Source organism: Neomonachus schauinslandi, chromosome 3 (assembly GCF_002201575.2).
Source record: "Neomonachus schauinslandi chromosome 3, ASM220157v2, whole genome shotgun sequence".
NCBI lineage: Eukaryota > Metazoa > Chordata > Mammalia > Carnivora > Phocidae > Neomonachus > Neomonachus schauinslandi.
In genome coordinates, this window is record NC_058405.1 from 192,382,097 (window position 1) to 192,404,710 (window position 22,614).

General features: G+C 49.7%; 1 protein-coding gene across 8 annotated transcripts in view; it reads right to left on the reverse strand.

Moving 5' to 3' along the window:
• Positions 1 to 22,614, reverse strand: part of LOC110570950 (high density lipoprotein binding protein) — a 72,373-nt gene that overhangs the window by 17,545 nt on the left and 32,214 nt on the right. For 6 of the 8 annotated variants that reach the window (XM_021679043.2, XM_021679047.1, XM_021679046.1 and 3 more), the window contains exons 2-13: positions 18,022 to 18,086; positions 16,679 to 16,791; positions 15,055 to 15,212; positions 13,626 to 13,841; positions 8,256 to 8,462; positions 7,957 to 8,172; positions 7,208 to 7,414; positions 6,944 to 7,051; positions 5,582 to 5,686; positions 5,159 to 5,237; positions 1,381 to 1,520; positions 31 to 135 (exon numbers count right to left, since the gene is read on the reverse strand). In XM_021679043.2, the coding sequence (XP_021534718.1) occupies positions 31 to 135; positions 1,381 to 1,520; positions 5,159 to 5,237; positions 5,582 to 5,686; positions 6,944 to 7,051; positions 7,208 to 7,414; positions 7,957 to 8,172; positions 8,256 to 8,462; positions 13,626 to 13,841; positions 15,055 to 15,212; positions 16,679 to 16,754 (1,617 nt within the window). In that variant the 5' untranslated portion in view covers positions 16,755 to 16,791; positions 18,022 to 18,086. Of the gene's footprint in view, positions 1 to 30; positions 136 to 1,380; positions 1,521 to 5,158; positions 5,238 to 5,581; positions 5,687 to 6,943; positions 7,052 to 7,207; positions 7,415 to 7,956; positions 8,173 to 8,255; positions 8,463 to 13,625; positions 13,842 to 15,054; positions 15,213 to 16,678; positions 16,792 to 18,021; positions 18,087 to 22,468; positions 22,514 to 22,614 lie in introns of those variants that run through there. The other 2 variants (XM_021679042.1, XM_044913781.1) reach the window with 2 other exon arrangements.

Consider the following 22,614-nt stretch of genomic DNA (forward strand, 5'->3'; position numbering starts at 1 on the left):
GGCTGAAGAATGCCACTGCGAAACCTTTACCTCTGGGAATTTGTCACGAATTTCACGGATCCGTTCACCCTTCTGCCCAATGATTGTGCGATGGAATCTCTGCTCAATAATCAGATCCTTGGTGCGCTCGTTTTCCTAAAAGCACAATTCAAGTAGAGGACATTACAGCAGGAGGCTCCGGGAGCCCAGGGAGCACAGCAATGCCCTGTGGCATCCTTGGGAGTCACCAGCCAGGAGAGAGCACCCGCTAGAGGACACCTGCTCTCTCCAACAACACAGGCTGCGCATTATTCTCTGGAAGGAAGTACAATTCAACAACCGAGCAGGGACCCTTCAACTGAAAGTGGTACTGCAAGTAGCCTTAGTCACCAAAGCAGTTCAGTCAGCGCTTCTGTGCTGACCAGAGCAAGAGACCAGGAGGCCTAACACTCTGCAGGACAGGTAGCGATCCTTCCTGAACACAGTATGGTTCAGACCACTGCCCTGTGTGGATCATTAAGAATGAATAATGAACTTGCATCGTTCTCACCCTCCTCCAGGTCTCACTAAAATGTCACCAGAAATACACAAGAAGCAGAGCTGGGATAAAGAAAACATACTACCAGTCAACCATCTGAAAGAACTCAGGGGAGATTCTGGATCAGACTGGCACCAGGTTTAAAAAAACAAGGGTTTAGGAGTCCAACACAGGTACAAGACACCCCAGACCAAGGGGGCCCTGGCCAGACGGGAGCTCAGGGATGGTCAGGGAAGAGCGGGAGGCCGCATGCACTGGCTTGCAGCTGAGGACAAGGGAATGTCTACTGTCAAAAGGGGGCCTCTGAGGGGAGGCTCCAGGCTTGGGAACCGGTGCGAGCAGACGTGGGGGGCTTGCTCCCTTCCCCAGTGAGGCACATGCACTGCCCTGCCTGAGGCTTTCCTGACGTTCTGCACGTGTCTGTGCTAAGCTACGATCACTCACGCAGTAGGTAACGCCTCTGGATTCTGAAAGGCACCCGTGACCCCTACATGCAGGCAAAATGGGGAATCACTGCTGCATGGTTATCTGCGTCTGACACACACAATCCAGAAAAACACACCAGTGCCGGCAGCTTAGCCCAGGGAACAGGGCCCATGCCCCCACCCTCCAACCCCCGGAGTTGCAGATAACCACACAGCAGGAATTTTCAACCTGAGCTCCATGTGGGAATCACCTGGGTGCTTTTAAGAATTGGTCCCTCAAGCATCACAGACACGGGTTTGGCCAAGGCTGAAGACCCAGCTGCAGAGCCCCAGGGCCTCCCTCATACAGGGCCTGGGCCCCAGCAAGTCAGAGCCACTGCAGAACTGCGGGAGAAAATACGCTGCTCCCCAGACACAGGACCTGCCCACAGGTCTTACCATCCGAGAGGCGAGCTCCAGCAGCTCCCGCTTGGCCTGCTGCACACCCTGTGGGTCCCCCTCGATGCGAATCAGGTTGCTCTTCTCACTGTCAGGAGGGATGCGTACGGACACCTTATACTGGTCTTTGATTCTGTTTACTTAAAAGCACAAAAGGAAACACATTTTGGACTCAGAATCTACTAAGTTCCACCAGTGACTACAGGGTCACTGGCAGAACAGGGCCAAAGCCCCAAATAACCTCATCAGTCACCCCACAAGCAAAGAGGGTGATTAGGCCGCCAAAGCAAGATTCTCCGTTCTCTCAAATGAGCTGATTATGGTCTCCACCTGGATGAGGCACACTGGCATTGTCCTGACAGCATCCCGCGACTGACAGCTGGGGCCTCACTGTGGATGAGGCTCAGCTGGTCTGGGGTATGGCTGGGGCTTTAGAACACTTAAAAGAACCAAAAAAAAAAAAAAAAAAAGAAACCTTAAAAGATCCAGGCTTTTTTTTTTTTTTTTCTTTACTTTGGATCTCTACTTGTGTATTGATTGATCATTTGGAAAATGATAGTTTACTAAAATATACAATTGACACATTTATTATGTGATAATTGATAACTTCTATTTTCACCATAAGTATCTTGAAGTATTCGAAAGCTTTTTAAAATTTAAATTCAATTAACATATAGTGTATTATTAATTTCAGAGGTAGAGTTCAGTGATTGTCTTAACACCCAGTGCTCATTCCATCCCGTGCCCTCCTTCATGCCCATCACCCAGTCACCCCTTCCCCCCACCCCCTCCCCTCCAGCAACCTTCAGTTTGTTTCCTGAGATTAAGTCTCTTATGGTTTGTCTCCTCCTGATTTCGTCTTGTTTTATTTTCCCTCCCTTCTCCTAAGATCCTCTGTCTTGTTTCTTAAATTCCACATATGACTAAAATCATATAACTGTCTTTCTCTGACTGATTTATTTCACTTAGCATAACACCCTCTAGTTCCATCCACGTCGTTGCTAATGGCAAGATTTCATTTTTTTGACGGCTCAGTAGTATTCCATTGTATACAGATACGCCATCTTCTTTATCCATTCTTCTGTCGATGGACATCTGGGCTCTTTCCCCAGTTTGGCTATTGTGGACATTGCTGCTATAAACATTGGAGTGCATGTGCCCCTTCTTTTCATTACATTTGTATCTTTGGGGTAAATACCCAGTAGTGCAATTGCTGGGTCATAGGGTAGCTCTATTTTCAACTTTCTGAGGAACCTCCATACTGTTTTCCAGAGTGACTACACCAGCTTGTGTTCCCACCAACAGGATAAGAAGGTTCCCCTTTCTTGACAACCTCGTCAACACTTGCTGTTCTGACTGGTGTGAGGTGGTAACTCACTGTGGTTTTGATTTGTATTTCCCTGATACCACATGATGCTGAGCATTTTTTCATGTGTCTGTTGGCCATTTGTAGATCTTTTTTTCTTTAAGATCTTCTTTATTTGAGCCCAAGTGGGGGCCAAGGCGGAGAGAGAGGGAGAGGCAGATAAGCAGGGAGCCCGATGTGGGCTCCATCTCAGGACCCTGGGATCATGACCTGAGCTGAAGGCAGACGCTTAACCGACTGAGCCACCCAGGTGCCCCGGCCATCTGATGACTTCTTTGGAGAAATGTCTGTTCATATTTCTTGACTGGATTATTTGTTCTTTGGGTGTTGGGTCTGGTAAGTTCTTTATAGATTTTGGATGCTAACCCTTTATCTGATAGGTCATTTGCAAATCATCTTCTCCCATTCTGTCGGTTGTCTTTTGGTTTTGTTGACTCTTCCTTTGCTGTGCAGAAGCTTTTTATCTTGATGAAGTCCCAACAGTTCATTTTTGCCCTTGCTTCCCTTGCCTTTAGAGGTGTGTCTATCAAGAAGTTGCTACGGCTGAGGTCACAGAGGTTGATGCCTGTGTTCTCCTCTAGGATTTTGAGGGATTCCTGTCTCACATTTAGGTCTTTCATCCATTTTGAGTCAATTTTTGTGTATAGGGTAAGTAAATGGCCCAGTTTCATTCTTCTGCATGTGGCTGTCCAATTATCCAAACATCATTTGTTAAAGAGACTTTTTCCCATTGGATATTCTTCCCTGCTTTGTCAAAGATTAGTTGGCCGTATGGTTGAGGATTCATTTCTGGGGTCTCTATTCTGTTCCAATGATAAAGATCCCTGGGGTTTCTAATGTGGAAACAAGTTTGGGAACTGAACCACTGTTCTCAGGTCACAAAATTACTCTCAAAAAACCAGAAACAGAAACCACTAAAAATCAGAAAGCTTTACATGAACTGAAAACAAGGGCAGCCCAATGACCACCTTAGGGCTCCATGGAGGCCACAATGCTGCTTAGACAAAGTCCGCCATCAGCTCAGAACCAAATCGAGTGCTTTCACTGTCTTTGCAAAACATATGGAATTCTCTGGGTGCCTGGGTGGCTCAGTTGGTTAAGCGACTGCCTTCGGCTCAGGTCATGATCCTGGAGTCCCTGGATCGAGTCCCGCATCGGGTTCCCTGCTGAGCAGGGTGTCTGCTTCTCCCTCTGACCCTCCCCCCTCTCATGCTCTATCTCATTCTCTCTCAAATAAATAAATAAAATCTTAAAAAAAAAAAAACATACGGAATTCTGTCACCTTCTTTGGACAGAGCCCAGTGTCTGCAGTTAGAGACCCATGCCCCCACACCCTGGACAGGCCTTGTCCCATGAAACAAGACCAGACTTTGCCCAAGCTCCGTAGGGATCACCGAGGAGCGTCGTGAGCACATGCAGAGACAACCAGAGCCAAGGACTCAGAAGCCGGGCAGGAAACTTCAGATCATGAAAGAAAAGGGGGGGGGAAGGAATGAAACCAAAAACAGGACAGACGTAATGTGAACCACCCTGGTGGCCTCACACTCCTAGGGAGCAGACACCAGAAATGAAGGTCAGAACCACACTTCCTTATGTTCTTTAAACAAAAGACACTGTACTATTAATCAAAACAAAACAAAACAACAAAAGCAAGTTACAGAGTGTGCATGGTTTGAGCAGTGTGTGCAAGGAGGCACCGCTGAAAGATCCCATGGACTTTGCGTCCGTGGACTCTCACTATCATCGTGTAAAGTCCCTGGGAACGCAATACTGGCACCAAATACAGCAGAGCTGACAAGCTTACACTTACTACAAACGAAAACTGGACTACGTCGGGCAAAAACTGAAGAGGACACACTCGCAGGGCACCCTGTCTACACAGGTGGGTTCCCTGCAACCTCGGGAAGGACCCAGGCCGGGCCATGCGCTGCCCTCTCACCTTCCACTGCAGTTCAGACACAGGGACAGGGAGCGCACTGTGATGTGTGGGGCGGCCTCACAGGCAAGCTGCGCCCAGGCGTGGGGTTTTAGAAAACGCTCTCCATCTGGGCAGAGCACTCACTCAGCACACTCCCTGCAAACCGCACCCACCCTCCTTGTCTGACAGAGCTTACGTGGGCAGCAGTGTTACTACATGCCCAGACGACCCCTCCCCACACCAAAAGACATGCACGTGAGGCCTGATCTTTCCTACTCCTTGGGGAGCCCCACCAGGGGACTGTGCAGTAGTGACTCCATGAAGACTGCAAACCAGGGATGTCGCCCACTGGGCTCAGGTGCGCCTTCACCGTGGCCTCTGACCAGGTCCCAGGTCTCCAGAGCAACCACAGTCCGAGGAGAAGGTGAGGACACCCAGTCTGAAACTGACTTTCTCCCACCACGGTCACCCTCGGCGCTGTCAGCCCCACTCACTATTGGCCCCGCTCTTCCCGATGAGGTGTCTGTGGAATTTGTGGTCCACGTTGATCTCCACGTAGTCCATCCGGTTAATCTGCAGGAGGAGAACAGAATGGGTCCAGAGACAAGCTCTTGAGGCCACAGCATGTGCCACAGTCCCAGACACGCAACCACAACCCTGGTCCACAAGCTGGCAGCCGTGGCCTTTTTCTGGAACTCTACCATCAGCCACTGTTCCAAGATTGTCCTTTGGGCCCCCCTGAAAGGCCCTTCTATCTGTGACCCTCCCGGACTTTGCCAGGTTCTGTCTCAGAGCCCAGCACTCACCCCTGGTGTCCCCAGGCCCACCCACCCACGTGATGTGTGACAGGCAAGCAATGACATCCTGGCTATGCCCCGGCTTCAGCAGCACCGAGAATATGCAAAGGGCCACCTTACCAAGTCTTTGACCATGGCTTCGATCTGTTCCTGGGCCACGTTTACATCCTCTGTGGGGCCTTCCAGGGTGATCTTGTCCTCACCCTCTGTGAACTCGATGTGCACCTACCACAGCAGAATCAGGAAACAGACCGACCTCGAGACAGCACAGTAGCAATGCCCTCAGAACCCGTGGGTGCTTTGCTGAGGCAGCAGCCAATCCCAACTGCTTTATATAAAGGCATGTCCACAGACCCCCCGGAATGCTGAATGGGACGGCTGGGGGACACCCATTATTCTGGTCTAATCCTCCTCCCTTCACCAGATATGGGAACTGTGATGTCCTCCACGATGTGCCTTCAACAGCAAAACCATGGACTGAAAGCACATCAGCACCAACTGTCCCCCCATCCCCTGTATCACTTTCACTGTTACGGGCCAGCTCTTCTTTTCTTCTCTTTAATTTTTGAGAGAGACCATGTGCATCTGCATGGGCACAACTGTGTGTGTGTGTGGGAGGGGCAGAGGGAGAGGAAGAGAAAGAATCTTAAAACAGCTCAGCACGGAGTACAACGAGGGGCTCGATCCTATGACCCTGAGATCATGACCTGAGCTGAAATCAAGAGTTGGACACTCAACTGCTGACTGAGCCACCCAGGCGCCCCCAGGCCCACTCTTCTTTGCTTGAGTAAGGAATGAGACAAATATCAGGGATGGAATTTTAACTCATGCACAGCTGCCCAAAGGTGGTCCCACAGGCAAGGCCAGCCCTGTCCTCATTTACAATACACCAGGCAAGAAGGCAACATGGGACAAGGGCAGTGAGAACAGCCCCATGAAGCCACTGCATCTGCGTGAACCAGGGCTCAGAGGCTAGGAAAGCAAAAGGACTAATAAGTCATTGGAAACCAAGTGTGAAAAGGAGGACAGTATGGTGGATGTGATCTCTGGCAGGCCATCCTGTGGGCGTTCACTGGGAGCTGCGGTGGTCTCTGGAAAAGTGGGAAGATGTCAAGGACAGAGATGGAAAGCATTCAAAGAGGCCGTCACTCTACACTTCACACGCGCTGTGCACACGTCTGCTCTTCCGAGAGCACACACAGAACTGTGGGAAAATTACTGTGCCGTGACAGAGGGCACGTCTGCTAAGGTGGTCATGAAACCCAACAATATGCACGGTCTCTGATTAAAAAGATCAAAAGAATGACAGAGATATTTTTAAAAATTTATTTTGCTCTTCCTCAGCTAACCGTGGAAATGGTCACACAGTGTGCCACGATCTTCAGGGCCATCCCCAGAATAAACAGCAAGAAAACAAATGTCAGAAATGGGAGGACAAAAGCAAGAAGAACCCTGAGTAACAAATTCCCAACGCCTCCTCACCTTGGGCATCTGCTGAGTGATTTTGGCCAGATTCTGCCCTTTCTTGCCGATGATGAACCGGTGAAGCCAGGAAGGAGCAGAGACAGACGACACAGTAAAACTGTTGGCCTAGGAAACCAGGAAGCAGAGTGGTGGGCTGTGCAGTCCAGGCTCCATGCTCCTGCTTCCCGCCCGACACAGTCCCTGCTCCCGGGGCCCTGGAAATGCAATTCGGGAGGCCGGCCCTACAAGCAGCAGCTGTGATCTACTCCTGAAGGCAGTTACCTTGGCATAGACTTCAGTCAGTGCCTGCCCTAGCTTTTCAGGCTCGCCTCGAAGTATCACAGTCTCCGAGATGCTGTCTGACGGTGGGATCTCCACAGAAACTCCTGTTCTTTCCAGGATCTCCTGTAAGGAATTGCCCTTCGGCCCGATGACATACTTGTGCTGGGATTTCTTCACCTCCACAGCGATGGTTGTGGTCTTCTTTTTCTAAGGAAGAGCACCGTAAGGGCATCAGAGGGAAGGGCCCGGGAGGAAAAGGTGGAGACAGAATGCTGTCACCAAAAAGGGAGGGAGCAAGATCAGAGCCCTAGATTATACTCTGTGAGCCCCAGCAAGTGAAGACGGGGAACACCCCACCCCCAAAACTCCACTGAGCAAGGAGAACTGGGTTTTCTCCTCATAAGAATCACCTGAGAATTTAAGTCCCCACCCAGACTGGAGACGGCAACTTCAAAGAGGTGAAGACCCCAAGTTCCCTCCACACCTCCAAGAACGAGGTTCAGACCTCACAGTCCGCCAGGGTGAACTAACAGCTAACCACTAACTCAGAGACACGATCAGCTCTGGTGCCGCATGCAGCCCTGCCACAGCCCAGAGCTCGGAGCTCTGTCCACTCTTTCCCTGCCAAGCAGCCCCACCTCCTAACTGACTGGAAACTGGACTCGGTTGGACACAAGAGGAAAGGGGCAGGGCTAGGCCTCAGCCACATCTGCACGTGACAGTCCCTACATGCTCTTCCCAACCGCTACCTTCTCCTCGTAAATCTTCTTGATGCGAGCCACAGCCTGAGCCAACTGCTCCTTCTCTCCTGTGAAGACGATTTCTGTCCGGTTGACACTGGGTGGGGGGATGTTGATGCGCGTCCCTGTCTCCTGCATGATCTCGCCAACGAGTCGGTTATAAGGCCCGGCGATGAAGGGGTGGAACGCCTTCTCCACTTCCAGCCTCTCGACAGCACGTTTGTCCTGGAAAGGACAGGACACACCGTGAGGGCACAGCTCTGGGGCTGAGGCCAGTACACATACTCCAGGCCCTCAGTTGGCCCCACCTGCTCAGCAGAGATGAGCAGGACTTCATGGCGAGCTTTCTCAATGCCTTCTTTGGTACCGGTGATCCTGATCTGATTGCTGGCGTCATCTGGGCGTGGGATCTGGATTTTGGTTGCAGTTTTGAGCTCCAAGTCTTGCAGTTTCTCTCCATTTTTGCCAATAACAAAGCGGTGGTGTTCTTTGGGAATGGCTACAGTTGCTGAGGCCTACAACAGGAAGAGAACCAAAGGAAACAACAATGTTTTTAGGTTATGAAAAAGCCTATTTCTCCACAATATTCTCCCTGGCTGAAATGCCATTCTTGCCTAGCCAGCCCCCAACCCATCCCTCAGAAGTCTCAAGTTAAACATCACGTTCTTGGGGAAGCTTATCCTGACCCCAAGGCTAGGAGAAGTTCAAGCACGATACATTCCCATGGCCCCATGTCGCACCTTCAGCTGTCATAATTATTTAGAAGTAATTATTTGTTCAACATCTTCTCAGCCCAGTAAGCCACCACGAGAACAGGAATATTCAAGAATGCTATCTGTCTTGTTTTCCACTTTGATGATTACTAACACCATCCTAGGACATGATAGGAAAGCACATACATATTGACTAACCAGAGGCCCAGGCTATTTTTTTTTCCCCCAGACATGAACCCTATATCCGATAATAAATTCTTCTATCTCTTTTACAACCAGTTTAAAATAGACAACTTGTCTTGAGGAAATAAAACAGAAATAATCCAAAGCCTTCACATCCAATGAGTCCAACTACTAGAAATCAAGCAACTTCCTGAAGTCACAGAGAGCAAGGAGGAGGACAGAGGCTCCTAGTCTTCCAGACTCTGTACAGAAAGGAGCTGCCAAGAAGACTTAAAAAAGCAAAGTGTCAGCACTCCCATCACCAGTGTAGCAGAGACTCACAGGCCAGCCAGGGATACAAGCTTATGGCATACCACTTAACATTCAAAACAAAAATGTTACATTGTGTCACAGAGGCAATAAACTAGCGCAAAAAGACAGACCATAACTCAATCCTGCTGCAATAATGTTTACTCTGAAAGTGGTTCAGTATTAGGAAATCAATGTTACACATGAGAAAAAAAAATCAAGTGATCGCCTCCACAAAATTTAAATCTATTCATGATTAAAAATGTGCAAGAAAATAAAAATGTTATTTTTTTTTAACATGACAAAACATACACACCCAGCTCAGCCTGCACTTGGAGCTGTGCTTGAGGGGAGCGCCCGCTGAGGCTGGACCCCCATGGGAGCGTGGCCCCACGGAAGGAGACCCGAGGAAGCAAAGGAGGCAGAAAGATGGGACAAGGAAGAACACAGGCCTGCACCCCCGGGGAACCCTGGGAACCCACAACTTTTTAAAACTTTTGATATCTGTAACAGGGAGAAGAAAATAAGAATCCAGCATCAACAACTTTAACAGCAACCGATTAGAAGATGTAATGGGAAAGAATGGCCATTCCAACAGGAAAAAAAAAAAAAAAAAACAAAGTAGCTAGACACAACCCAACAACAGAGGTGGGATATGTGCATTAGAAATCACAAAACACTCCTTAAAAGATCTAATGGAATTCTGAGCAAAAAGTGGATTACAGAGTTTGCATGGTAGAACGAAAAAGAATGGGGCAGGAAAATCCTGAAAAAGGACAGTACAGGAGGGGTGGTGACAACTGTACTAGATATAAATATAAGACCACTACTATGAGAACAGAACACTAGTACACAGAGAGGCAGATCAACATGCTGGATATGAAAACCCACACAAAGAACCGAGTTAACATGAAAATTTAGGACTTCATAAAAACACCCAATCAAATCACTGGGGGAAAACTCTTAAAACTGGTGTTGGCAACCTAACAGACGTCTGGAGAAGGACAAAGGTGGGTCTGCACCTCGCACTGTTCACGAGAAATCCCAAACTTATCAGGAACTGAAACGGAAGAGCCCCCCTTCCAGGCACCAGAGAAAAGATTAGGTTTCTTACAACCTGGAAGTGAAGCAAATTTTCCTAAGAAGGCCTCAAAAGAACAAAAAGAATAATGAAATTTGACTGCACTAGAATAAAAAGTCACATAGCAAAACACACCAAGATCAAAAAACAAATCACAATGTGGGAAACATGGTCTGTAAGGTACAGGGTTTTTAAGGACCCTAAGACACTGAGCAAGGTGGACAACTCTAACTTGATAGGAAAGGCCAAAGAAAAGACAGTGCACAGAACAAAATGCAAATGGCCCTTAGATATTAAAAAGACACTCAATCTTGTTCATCTGAAAAATCCAAATAAAAAGTACACTCAGCTACTTTCCAGACTGACAAAAGCCCAAGCCTTTGATGGGCATGGCAAGGCTGTGGTGGAGGCCCATGGGAATGCACATAATGCCCAGCACCTGAGGGACAGGGCTCACAGCTACTGCAAAATTACGTATGTGCTGCCCTCTGACCCAGCCATCTCACTGCTAGGAAATGGATCTTGAGACACACCGGGTAAAACAGGAAATCCCATATACACAAGGTTTTTATTGCGACACGATCTGTAACAGAAAAGTCGGGAAGGCACCCAAATGCCCATCACCAGGAATGCTTGAATAAATTACAGCACACCCACAGAGCATCTCACAGCTGTACAAAGAAAGGAGCAGAGCCACTATTTGCTGATACGCAGACACCTCCAGAAACTATGCAGGAAAAAACAAGGTGCAGAACAGGGTTCTTACGGCAAGTCATCTATCTTCTGCTTCTACTCTCAAACCCGAACAAGGGAAGGGTCCATCAAAGACTATGAATGGCCAGCTGGCAGGGGAGGGAGGGACCGGGTGCAGAGACGGTCTCTGACTGAACCTTATTACAGAGCTCTGACTTTGTACCAACCTAACTATATCTCAAGATGAGAACATACATTCCTTCTAGTGATTTTAAAACTCCATCATCTTTCGTCTTCTCTTCATTAGAATGATCAGTTTGAACTCATGCAATGTCCTACTAAAAAGGTGAAGAGTTCCTGGATAAGAGCTGACGTTAGGTCAGCCCGCAACTCTCCATGTTAGAGATCAGGAGATGGTGGACATGAATGGTCACCCCAGAAAGCCGCATGGTGCCAACCCGAAAGGGGTCCCACTGTCCAAAGATGATGCAATTTCACCCTAACAACTCATCAACACATCAGAAGTTCATAATGGCACGGAGAGATTCATGGATCCCCACTGGAGATGCCACAGCCCCAACGCAGTCTCCACACTGTGCAACCAGCAGAGTAAAGTTCTTCACAAGAACACAACTACTGTGGGGCAGGGGGACAGAAAGCTGCCATCCACACCGTCATCAGCAGGAACTTTATTAATGGATGATGTGCTGAAGACTCCCGAGTCTAGTGATCCCTCTGGGAATCAACAGCAACGACACACATTTTCTTGCCAGACAAGGAAGCTGAATGTGAAAATAACCAAGCCCCAGGATGTGACCACCAGTTTACAGGAAATAGTGATGGACAGTGAGACAAAGCAAACACCTGTTGTCCCCAAAAAATAAAGGCATGGAGGGGAGGGCACTGCCGAGGAATGAAAGAGGGCGTGAACCCAAAACGCACAGCAGGCAGGCCTTGTTTGGATGCGGATTTAAACAAGGAGACTCAGAAAGACATGTAGAGATAACGGGAGTCCATAAATAGACCGGGTTGAGTATGGATATATCCAGAAATTACTATTAATTTTAATGAGTTAACAGCCTAATAGATTACATTAAAAAACAACAAAAACAGGGGCACCTGGGTGGCTCAGTCGGTTAAACGTCTGCCTTTGGCTCAGGTCATGATCCCAGGGTCCTGGGATGGAGCCCCACAACTGGATTCCCTGCTCAGCGGTGAGTCTGCTTCTCCCTCTCCCTCTGTGATCTCTCACTCTCTCTCAAATAAATAAAAATCTTTAAAAAAAAAAGGGGGGGGGGCACACTGAATTATTTGCAAGTAAATAACGTATTTGGGATTTGCTTTAAAGTAATGGCGGTGAGGATGGGGTGGAGTGGTTCAGGTCTCCCTCCCTGCCCAGTTCTTAATCATAAAATACTCAAATATTCACCAACTAGTAAAAGCAAAAGTCTGAGAGCTTACTCTGCACCAGCCACAACATGAAGCAATTAACACACAACATTTTCAAGTGCCTACACTTGATTTCATTCTCTGAAGCTAGTTGGGGGGGGGTGGGTGGTTTAGGGACTGTCCCAAGGCCCCATATGGCCGAGTGAGAGAGCTTGGACAGCCCAGGGCAAATCCTCTCCCCCTGCTGAGCCCCTGGCTCCTGCCCCACAGTGCCCCATCTTCTAGCCACCACATTCTGGAGCTAGCTCCCCAGTGAGCTCAAAGACGATCAGTGTCAGGTGGGGAGGACCCCTATTTCTTTATTTTTTTAAAAAAAGATTATATTTTTAAGTAATCTCTACCCAACGTAGGGCACGAACTTACAACTCCAAGAGTTGTACTCTACTGACTGAGCCAGACAGGCACCCCTGGACCCGCATTTCTAAGTAAACCCTTCTAAAGCTGTATCTGTTATGAGACCTTTTTTTTAACTTTAAAAAAAGTTATTTGAGAGAGAGAGAGAGCACGCATGCATGCGCCAAGGGAGGGGCAGAGGGAGAGGGAGAGAGAATCCCAAGCAGACTCTGTGCCAACCACAGAACCCAACACGGGGCTTGATCTTATGACCCCAAGATCATGTCCTGAGCTAAAATCAAGAGCCGGATACTCAATCGACCTTGCCACCCAAGTACCCGTCATAAGACATTTTAATAAAATTCTCTGCATTTACCTTGATCTTTAAGTGATGCTGTGTGTGGAGAAATGCATCACAAGTTTACTTATTTATTACAACAGTTCCCCAGTAAATTCCAAGTAGTGCTATCAGACTGCTAAGGACTATGTGAACTGGTTTAAAGCAAACAACATTTGAACTTGTACTCTCCCAAGATAGGACCTGGAAATGTGTACTTAAATAGCAATGTGCTGACTCTTGAGCCCCCCCGGGAACCAGTGACCTGTGGTGGTGTCCTCACTCTACCATCCAGCAAGCCTGGCTTCTCTGAGTGTCTCAACCTCTGGGACAAGCCTTTACCTTTCATTCCATTCGCCCAAATAGCAAAAACAGTAGGTGTCCCCCACTTCTGTCACTGATTTAGTGTTTTTTCAGTTAAAAATGCAAGGAGGCTTCCAATGTTGCCGCCCTACCTCTGAACTCTGGACTTGCCACCCCAGGGTGGGGGGGGGGGGCGGGTTGGGGGCGGCTCTGATGGAGCCAGAGCCGTATCTTTTGGAGCAGTGGCACAGGGCTGGAGCACACACCCACTCAGGAAGACTAGGCTGGCGATACCCACCTGAGTCTGCAGTCTAGCGACAATGTCCTTCCGGGCTTTCATGACGGCGTCCAGCTTCCCTGACACCATGATGGAGAGGCCTTGGTCTTTGGCGAGAGACAGCTCCAGATGGGCACCGGTCCTCTGCATGATCTCCAAGCAGATTTTTGCTTGTTCACCTTCTCCAAACTGGTTCATGTCCTTGTATTTTCTCTCTTCCAGGGGTACATGGAACACCTGCTCAGGAAAGGTCAAAAAGGGAAGGTGAAGAGATCAAGAGATGGGAAGGCGTGTAAATGTCTAGGCACTGAACATACAGAGTAACGAGCCTGAGTTCCTTCATTCCTAAGTATCCCCACTCCTCTCCTTGCCCCAGCTCCAAGGCCCTGAGAGACAGGGGTGGGGAGGCAGGCAGAAAGCCCCCAAAGGCAGGAGGCTGGCGCTCCAGTGAAGAGAACGACTCCCTGACACAAACGGACAGCAAGGAAGCATCAGGCGGCAGCGAGTGCAGCGGAGGAAATAGGGAGGAGAGAGGGGCTGGGGGACAGGGAGACACTGAGAACAACCACGCTCAGAGGTGAGCAAGAGCAAAAGGGTGAGGGCAATGAAAAGGGGCAGGCAGCGGGGCACTATGAGCACAGTGGGGTGCAGTCCAAGCAGGAGAAAGGAAGGGGCCGCATCCCTCTGCCCACTCTGCAGCAAGAGAAGGCAACGAAGCAGAGTTCAGGCAGAAGGATACATGCTGACTGATGACTCAGCTTCGCTTTAGCTGCTTTCTGGAGAAGGGAGTGAGCAGATGCAAGGGTAGAACCAGGAGGAACCAAAATGACTCCTGGTCTTGGGTCTGAACCCCTAAGTAGAACGTGGTGCAGGTAATAAGATCAGGAAGACTGAGGAGAAACCAGTCCCATCTCGGATAGCCATGAGAAAGACAGAAAGATCCAGGATGCAATTAGTTAGGAGTCTCAGGTTCAGGGAAGGGAACTTCCCAGCACATGGTTGGTAAGTAATCAGCAACCATGACCCAACACGAGTTCACACAGAGGAAGTGCTTTGCCTGCCAATATCCCATGTTAAGGTAGCAAAGAGATGGGGTAATGAGATCAAAGAAAGACAAGAAAACGGGGTTGCGTACGCCAAGAGGAGAAGACTTGCTTTGACACGGAGGGAGAGAAGACAGACAAGTTCTTGTTGGGGCTGGGGATGTGGAAAGCCACGTTCAGCAGCTGGAAGCAGAGACTGGGCAACAGTGGACTAAAGAACCAATGGGACCTGTTCCTTCTGAGCGCTGGGACTATATGGTGAGCATGAGCACAGCTTCCCCAGGAGTGGGGGCAGATATACTCTGAAAGCCCAAAGCACACTCATTTGTGTGTGTCCAAAACCCGTTCCATCAGATGCTACCACTTCCTACTTGGAGAAGCAGGTAAAGAGAGAATGGAGTTTCTACCTGAGTGATGACAGAAGCTTTGATGGGCCGGATCTTGTTACTCCAGGCGCCAGCAGGCTCCTGGGCATTTTCCAAGCAAGCTGATTTCTCCGGGAGTGGAGGAAAGGCATCTTTGTAGGTTGGAGGGTCGCTCTCCTCTTCTGAATTTAAAGTAGCAACTGGACCGGCCAACATAGATTAAAAGGAAGTACAGTGCTTTCAACATTAGACAAAAAAACACTTGGAGAGTTTTAATGTCAAGAAAGAAGAAAAACAACATTAATTGCTTGAGTGACACCCTGCCCCCCCCATCCCTTCATTCAGTGATGGGAAAGCGCCCCAGGCGGTCCCCAGGCCCAGCGCGCCCTCAGGTTCGGCATGTCACCTGGAGAGGTAGCCTCCCTGTGAGCGGTCAGTTCAGACACCAGGTGCCCCACTCCTCCTTGAAAACAGGCTTTTCCACAAAGAATTTAAGCCCCAGACCCTTCTGATCCTGTGCTTAAACAAATCACAACTATGACAATGCCTGGCACATAACCAGCCCTTAAATTTGCAGAACAAAATAATGCTGTTGCTCAGCACTGCCTGTGAGGCAGACTCCAGCCGATTTCCCACTGTAGCGCACGGTACTGAGAATAACCCTCGCGGGAGCTGCCATCTCTGACCCCCGCCCCCACTTCACAGGCACAACAAGCCTTGTGGAAACCAGGCCCCAGAGCATTAATCGCTTCCATCCCCCACAGTGCCCTCATCATTCACGTTTTTGTCCCATTAACTACAGCTCCGTGAAAACAGGAGTGTGACTGTTTCGGATCACCCCAAATGCCCCGGCAATGGCAGGGCCCAATAAAAACCACTGTGAATGGATGTGCACACAGAGCAGGGAGATGACCTTTGGAATCAGACAGGCCTGTGTCCAACTCAGGGTTCATCACTTCTAGCCGCGTGGCTGTGCTATCCCAGGACGCCAATAAAGACTCAGTGCTGACAAGCAGCTGGAGCCTGTCAGAGCCTTGCTTTTCTCATCTAGAAGTGCAGACTCTACAGGGGTGTTGCATCAGGTAGAAAAGAGCCCTGCAGGCACTCTGCAGTATTTGGGTGTCCACCGCCCCCTGGAAACGAGCACTTAAAACACAGCCAATGTGACTGACAAAGTGCATTTTTAATTTTAATTAAACTTAAAAACTCACAATTGATTGTTAACCTACTCTTTCACCTGAAAATTTTATATAATCTACATCCAGTTGAAAGATTACAGATGAAAATTTAACATTCAAAATCAAGTTACCCTGTTTTTGTAAACATATGCCAGATTTTGAGGAATTTTAGTTCAGCACAACTGGGGAACAGCAATTTTGAAAAAGAATCTCATTTTAATTACCAACGATCAAAATTACTGGCTTTCCAGAAAGTGGCCCACACTTCAAATCTTTTTGTATCCAGAAATATCTGTCACTCCTGCCCAGTTACACCTGCACACAAGGGCCGCACCGGCATGAGAAACAGAGCAGGTAAGAAGTGGGATCCCAGGCTCAACCCCAAAGCTACCGTCCCAAAAGGCACTTCTCAAAGGCCATAAGGTTTGACGAAGATTTGGAAGGAGCGGTGTCTCAAAGTGAGAAGACGAGCACAAAAGGGCAGTCACCTTTGATCTGTTGCGGAACCAGCCCACTTCGGTGTTCAGCAAAGCTCTCTTGGGTCAAAACTGCAACGGAGCTCATGGTTGATCTCGCGCCTACGCACAATCCGGATGAGCCACTGAAGCGGGAGGGAGTGAGTCAGAGAGAAGAGAGTCAAGGCACAGCCAAACTGTTAGGCTTAGAGTTTTAGCCAAAGGTTTAATTCTGTTTCACCAGCAAACCACACCATTTTCTTCACTTGTGACAACCTCCGATAAAAGATGATACCCAAACTTTCAGCAAATGATGAAAGGAAAAACTCAAGTGAAGGAGGGTCCTTGGACAACTCTCCCCTCAAAGGTTATTCTCTAAGTGAGGAGCCAGAGGCTCCAGCTGAGAGCTCCAGTCCCACAATGTCTTGGGGCTGCAGAGACAGCCTGCAGATCAACCTCTGGAAGGTTCTCCTAACAGCTATCTCTGTTATTTTCTTAGTCTGTTCATCCACATGCCTCCTGATGCCTATAAAATACATCACAGGACAGCTGCTACAAGAAGCAATCAGCCCACCTCTGCAAGGATGGTGGGCACCGCGGGCACAGTCAGCAAGGCCCAGCGCACCACACAGCCTGGCCATGCCCACGGGCCCAGGGGCTCAAAGAGCAGTCTCTCAGAGCTCCCTGGCAACAACGTTAACAGCAAGCAGCTGGCGGTTTAAGTGCCTCTGACATGTGCTGGTTGGTTATTCTCCTATGTCCTAGCTCTCAGGGGTCAGAGGGGACTCAGAGCAGGCGGGACCTGGCCCAAGGGCACACAGTTCCTTGGTTCAGGGAAGGAACCAAGCAGTCTCTGCCTCCAGACCCCACTCCTGAGTGCCAGGGTACTCAGTGGGACTCAGGCTCATTCAGGCAGAGGTGTTCGCTTCCTCCCTTCAACTCTAGGTGAGCTCCATGCTATTGCGATGAGGAAGAACCCACTCTTTTCACACCATTAGGTGCCAAGGGTCTTTTTCTACCACCATGGCAAAAAAGTATTAAGAGAGCTAAGTGATGTAATAAGAGTGAGTTTTTGCATAATTTTCACAGCTCAGTAAGACCTCTTCCCAAGTCCAAAAAAATTAAGCTCTGCATCCTCAAGAGAAGCAAGATCCAAACTCAGAGAATCCTGAACAAACATAATTCACATTTGAGAGAGGAAAGGCTTCAAACTAGGTGGAGGTCCGATAACACATCTGAAGGGCGCACGTGGACACCGACGGCTCTTGTTACAGCAAGTCTCTCTGAGCCACTAGAAACTTAAGAATGAAACAACGAAAGAAAGTACACATGCAGCCCAGGGATAAGAAACCTTCAGAAAGGACAGTCACACTTACCAGCAAAGTGGTCAGTAGCCAGAGAGTCCTTCCTGGGGCCGCCTCTGTCAGCCTGCCAGTTTTTGCTGATGTGGGACAGGAAGGGAGGATGAACACGAAGAAAACCAGAGAGAAGTTACTTATCTGCATTCTATAACCCAGATCCTTTTACCTCCCAACCAGAAGAGGGCAAAACGTTATCTACACTTTGCTTACTAATACTAATATTTAGACAAATTTTTTGGTGAAAAAAAGGGAAGCTCTGCCCCCAGGCTATTAGCTTCAAACAAAACCTATCACAGTAAAATCTAAACCATCCAGAACTTTTAGAGGGCAACTTTTCCCTGGACCTGAGGGACTGATCCCTTAATGTCAAAACTTTTAAATGTAACCGTTTTGAAGTAAAATGCTTACAAAATTGATGGTTGGCTCTCCTGCATGGTTCAGTAATTTCTCCTGTACTCTTAATCTCTGACCGCTGAGCCACAAGGAAAAAGATTCTGTGAGACTGGGCTACGATGCAGAACAGAATGCAGACCTTGGGGGCTCCTGAGCTCTGCAGGGTGACTGAGAGCTACTGTCTTTATGAGTTCGCTGTGTGTTTTGTAGTTACTTTGTTCTCGCTGTTATCCTATAAAAGTCCTTTGGTCCCTTCTAATACACTGGAGATTTAGAAACCGGGCCATAAAATAGCAGGGTTGGAAGGAACCTTCAAAAGCCGTCTGGGGAGGACCAAGAACTACTCTGTGAAGTAAGAGGGTGTGGGTCATCTTGCCTTGGGGACTTTAGGATAGGGAGGCTTCCAGGTAGGTTACCTGCCACTTTACACAAACACCACACACACTCAGTAGAGTGCAATGAGGTGGACTTTATGATAGGGGTAAGGTAGGCGTCCAAGATGGGAGAAGCAACAACAGTAATAAGAACACCTACTAACTGGAGAATAACATCCCCAAATTCTTGCCCATAAGACGTGTAATTCACAAGCTAGGAAGGCAGTTCGTGGCAATCAGGGATGTACCAGTAGACTCTGGATTTAAAAGGGTCTCATTGTCCAGCAGCGTTTCAGGACTTTAAAAAAAAAAAAAAGAAAAAAAAACCTCTAAATGCAGGGTTTGAGTCACATGGGGAAAGTACCATAAGCCAGAGAGGCTCTGGCCTCCCTGGGGCCCGAGTCCCACCAGACACTCATATGTACCAAGACGGAGGGAGAGAAGTGGAGACAAACTGACCAAGACGACTATGAGAATCTGCCAACAATTCTAACCCACAAGTTCTAAAGATTAAAGGTGAAATCAAAGTATCAGAGTAGCACTTCCACATGTGGATTCTGACAAGATGTAAACGGTTAAGCACTCCCTCGGATTCCAAGTGTCTGGCCTGTGTACACTTAGCCAGGCTAGGCACAAGATGGGAGGTGTCCTCTAGGTCAAAGTGCCAACAGTGAATCCAGGACCCAGGCCCTCCTTGTTCAGAACTTCTACTTGGGCCGCACCTGCTCTTCTACCTGCTGACCTTGCATCTCAACGGCCTCCCACCCCAGGTCACGCTATGCCACTTCCTAAAACCCACAACCATCCACCCCCTAATAACCCAGCTTCTCCACATGACCAACTATGTTCACACCCTCTTCTCTGCTCCCACTCACCAGCCCTCCTGCCTTTCTGGACAGGGCAAATCTTCAGTGCCTGGTGATAGCCACTCAATAAGCCTGTAAAGTGCAGTGGTCACTGTCCACGTCCCCTCCAGCCACAGGTCTTTGAGGAGCAATTCCCACCCTGCACCTAGTGTTACGAAGATAAGACCAGTTCCTGAAGGTCTCTTCTGAGACAGCTCACACACCTTTCAGAAGTCAATCCCAGCCAGCTCCTCTATGAAACCCCTTAGTCCAGGGGGCTCAGGAAAGGATCAGCAACCCCACTGAACCTACTAATGTGTAGGAGGGAGAGCCTGTCCCAGAGCCTCTAACGCCCCCAAGTGTGCACAGGCCCTTGGGCAGCAGCAGGACAGAGTGGATCTCCAGAAACTCCAGACTTGTTTGACAGGATACACTGGGTCTCTAGTCCCCAGATTTCCAGGGGCAGTTTATCGCAGCTGGAAATGAATGCATCACAACAAGCAGCAGAGTTAACATCTAGGGCTCTAACATCATCAAAAAAAGTTGCTCTTTTTCTTATAAGCTTCTTTTTCAAAACCCTATCTTTTAACAATCTACTTTAAACACATACCTGATGACGCATACATAAATGCAGACCTCCCTCTACCTGAGACTCTGGGCTAAGATTTTATGAAAGGCCAATCTCAGTTCTCCTAACATGCTCTCAGCATGACTGGCTACCTGCCTCTATTTCAACAAAGCAGCACCTAAGAAACTGTCCCCCACAGCTCTATGCCCACCCAAACCTGCTCCCCACCAGCCCTTGCTCTGTCTTCACAGACAACACCCAACAAGATGACTCCCACTCTACCGAGTCCTTGGACGACCCCACCAGTGATCGCTGCTATCTTAAGTTCTCAGGAGACCGTACACAGGCCCCATTATCAAAGCACAGAGGCCAAACACATGCTATCACGGTTCTTCACTTAATCTAGTAACACTGCTCAATCAGGCTGGAAAGGGACCTCAGGCACCACTCCACTGCAATCTTTGAATACCAGCAGACAGGACCTGTACAGCTTTCCAAGGGAGCCCCGCTTCACTTCTGCACAGCTGTCAGAATAGTCTGCCTCATGTAGTGCCAAGATCTACAACTTCTTGCCCCACTTTTGCCACAGAGAACAAGTCGACTTTTCTACAAGACTGCTTCAGACATGTGAAGGCCTTTCTCCTCCAGTTCTTCCCAAGATTGCTCCAGTCCCTTCCTCATTTTGGTTGCTCTCAACTACTTTCCCTGCAGGAAGCATTCAGATCCACTCACTCCAAGCAAATTGCAAACTATTCTCATCGTGGACTTTAAGTCTTATTTTTCAGAGCATAAATGTCCACATCTCAAAATATAACTATGCAGCCAACAGAACTAGGCCCAAAGAAAAGAGAACAGAGAGCAGCAGAGATTCTTCTCTTCCATCCCAGGGAACTGCCAAGCACTCCCATCATGTGGGAGAAATGCAAAGTCACAGTGTTTGTGGACTACATCTGAAACTTGGTCCTAACAAATATACAACAGAAAATCTTTAAAGGGAAGAATTTTCCTTCTCTACCAGAAGTACTTGTTGATTCCCTTGGGACGTTCTGCCAATTATATTTTCAAAAGGAAAAGTCTTTGCAAAGAAGTAACAGTACAGAAAGAACTTTATCTCAGCCACCTAATGAGTATCTCCCTACCTCACCTAACTAGACAAGACCGAATACAGAGGATATTAAAAAAACTCCAGTGGAAACCCAGGACTTCTTTCTTCTTCTTCCAAAATTAAAACTAGTTACTTTTATCCCCACTAAACCTTCAAAGGAATTTTTCCCCCCAAAGTACTTCTCAAGACCCACAAGCCAAACTTGAGAACAAAAACAAATTCCCCACGGGCTAAAAGCTCACAAAGCCCCAGTGTGAGCGAGGCCCCCCCACGGGGGCCAGGTGAGCGGCTTCACCAAGTTCTGGAAGTCGGCACCCATCCCGCAGGAGGAACTTTCGCAGATGCCACCTCAGCAGGCCCTCCCACAGGCCACGCGAGCCTGCGGGCGGGGACAGGCTTAAAGGGGCAGTAACGCGCTCGGCCTCCCCGCCTTTCATCCAAATTCGGTATTTTTCCGTAATTATTTTTCGTGCGCGGACCCTGGGGTGTGTCCAAGTTGCGCTGCAGCCCCCCAGGGCCGCAGGCCCACCGGACCAAACAGACGGACAGCAGGTGGAGGTGCGGCTGGGCCTGCACGGGCCCTGCTCTTATCCCGGCCCCGGCCCTGCCCTTCGGGACCCGCACTGCACCCCCAGCCACCACCCTCAAGTCCGGGCCGGGGGAGGGGCGCGGGGGGGGGAGGGGGCAGCTCTGCGGCCGGACGCCCACGTCACTGGCCCGGGCCGCAGGTCGGCCGCCCCTCCCCCGCGCCGGGCTAAGGGGTTGGGGGGGGCACGGAAAGAGCAGGACCCCAAGGGGCTGCCGCCGCCGGAGGCGCGGGTGTGTGTGTGCGGGGTGAGGGGGGGGGCGCGCGGCCCGGCGCCATGGACTCGGGAAAGTTTCTCACTCTTCCCAAGCCGGCGCCGTGGCCCATGCGCAGTGGTGACACGTAGCCGCCCCCCGGGTCGGGCCGGGTTGGCGGAAGGGGAGGGGGCGCTCGGGCGCGGTGGGGGGGGGGGCGCCCGGTTGGCGGAGGGGGAGAGGGGAGAGGGGAGGGGATCAGGCACCCGCGGCCCCTCCCCCGCCCGGCGCTCCACGTCGGCAGCCCGCACCCCGCCCGCCCCGCGCCCCAACTTCCCCGCGCGCCCTCCTCCCCGCTCGCGCCCGGCCCCCCCCCACCCCTCCGGCCCGCGCTCACTCCTCGGAGGTCAGCCCGTCCGTCCCGCCGTCCCGCCGTCCCGCCGCCCGCACGCCCGTCCGCTCGCCGCCCGCCGCGGAGAAGCCGGGCCGCGCTCCGAGGCCGGCGCCCGGGCCCCCGCGGCTATATAGGGCGGCGGCTCCAAT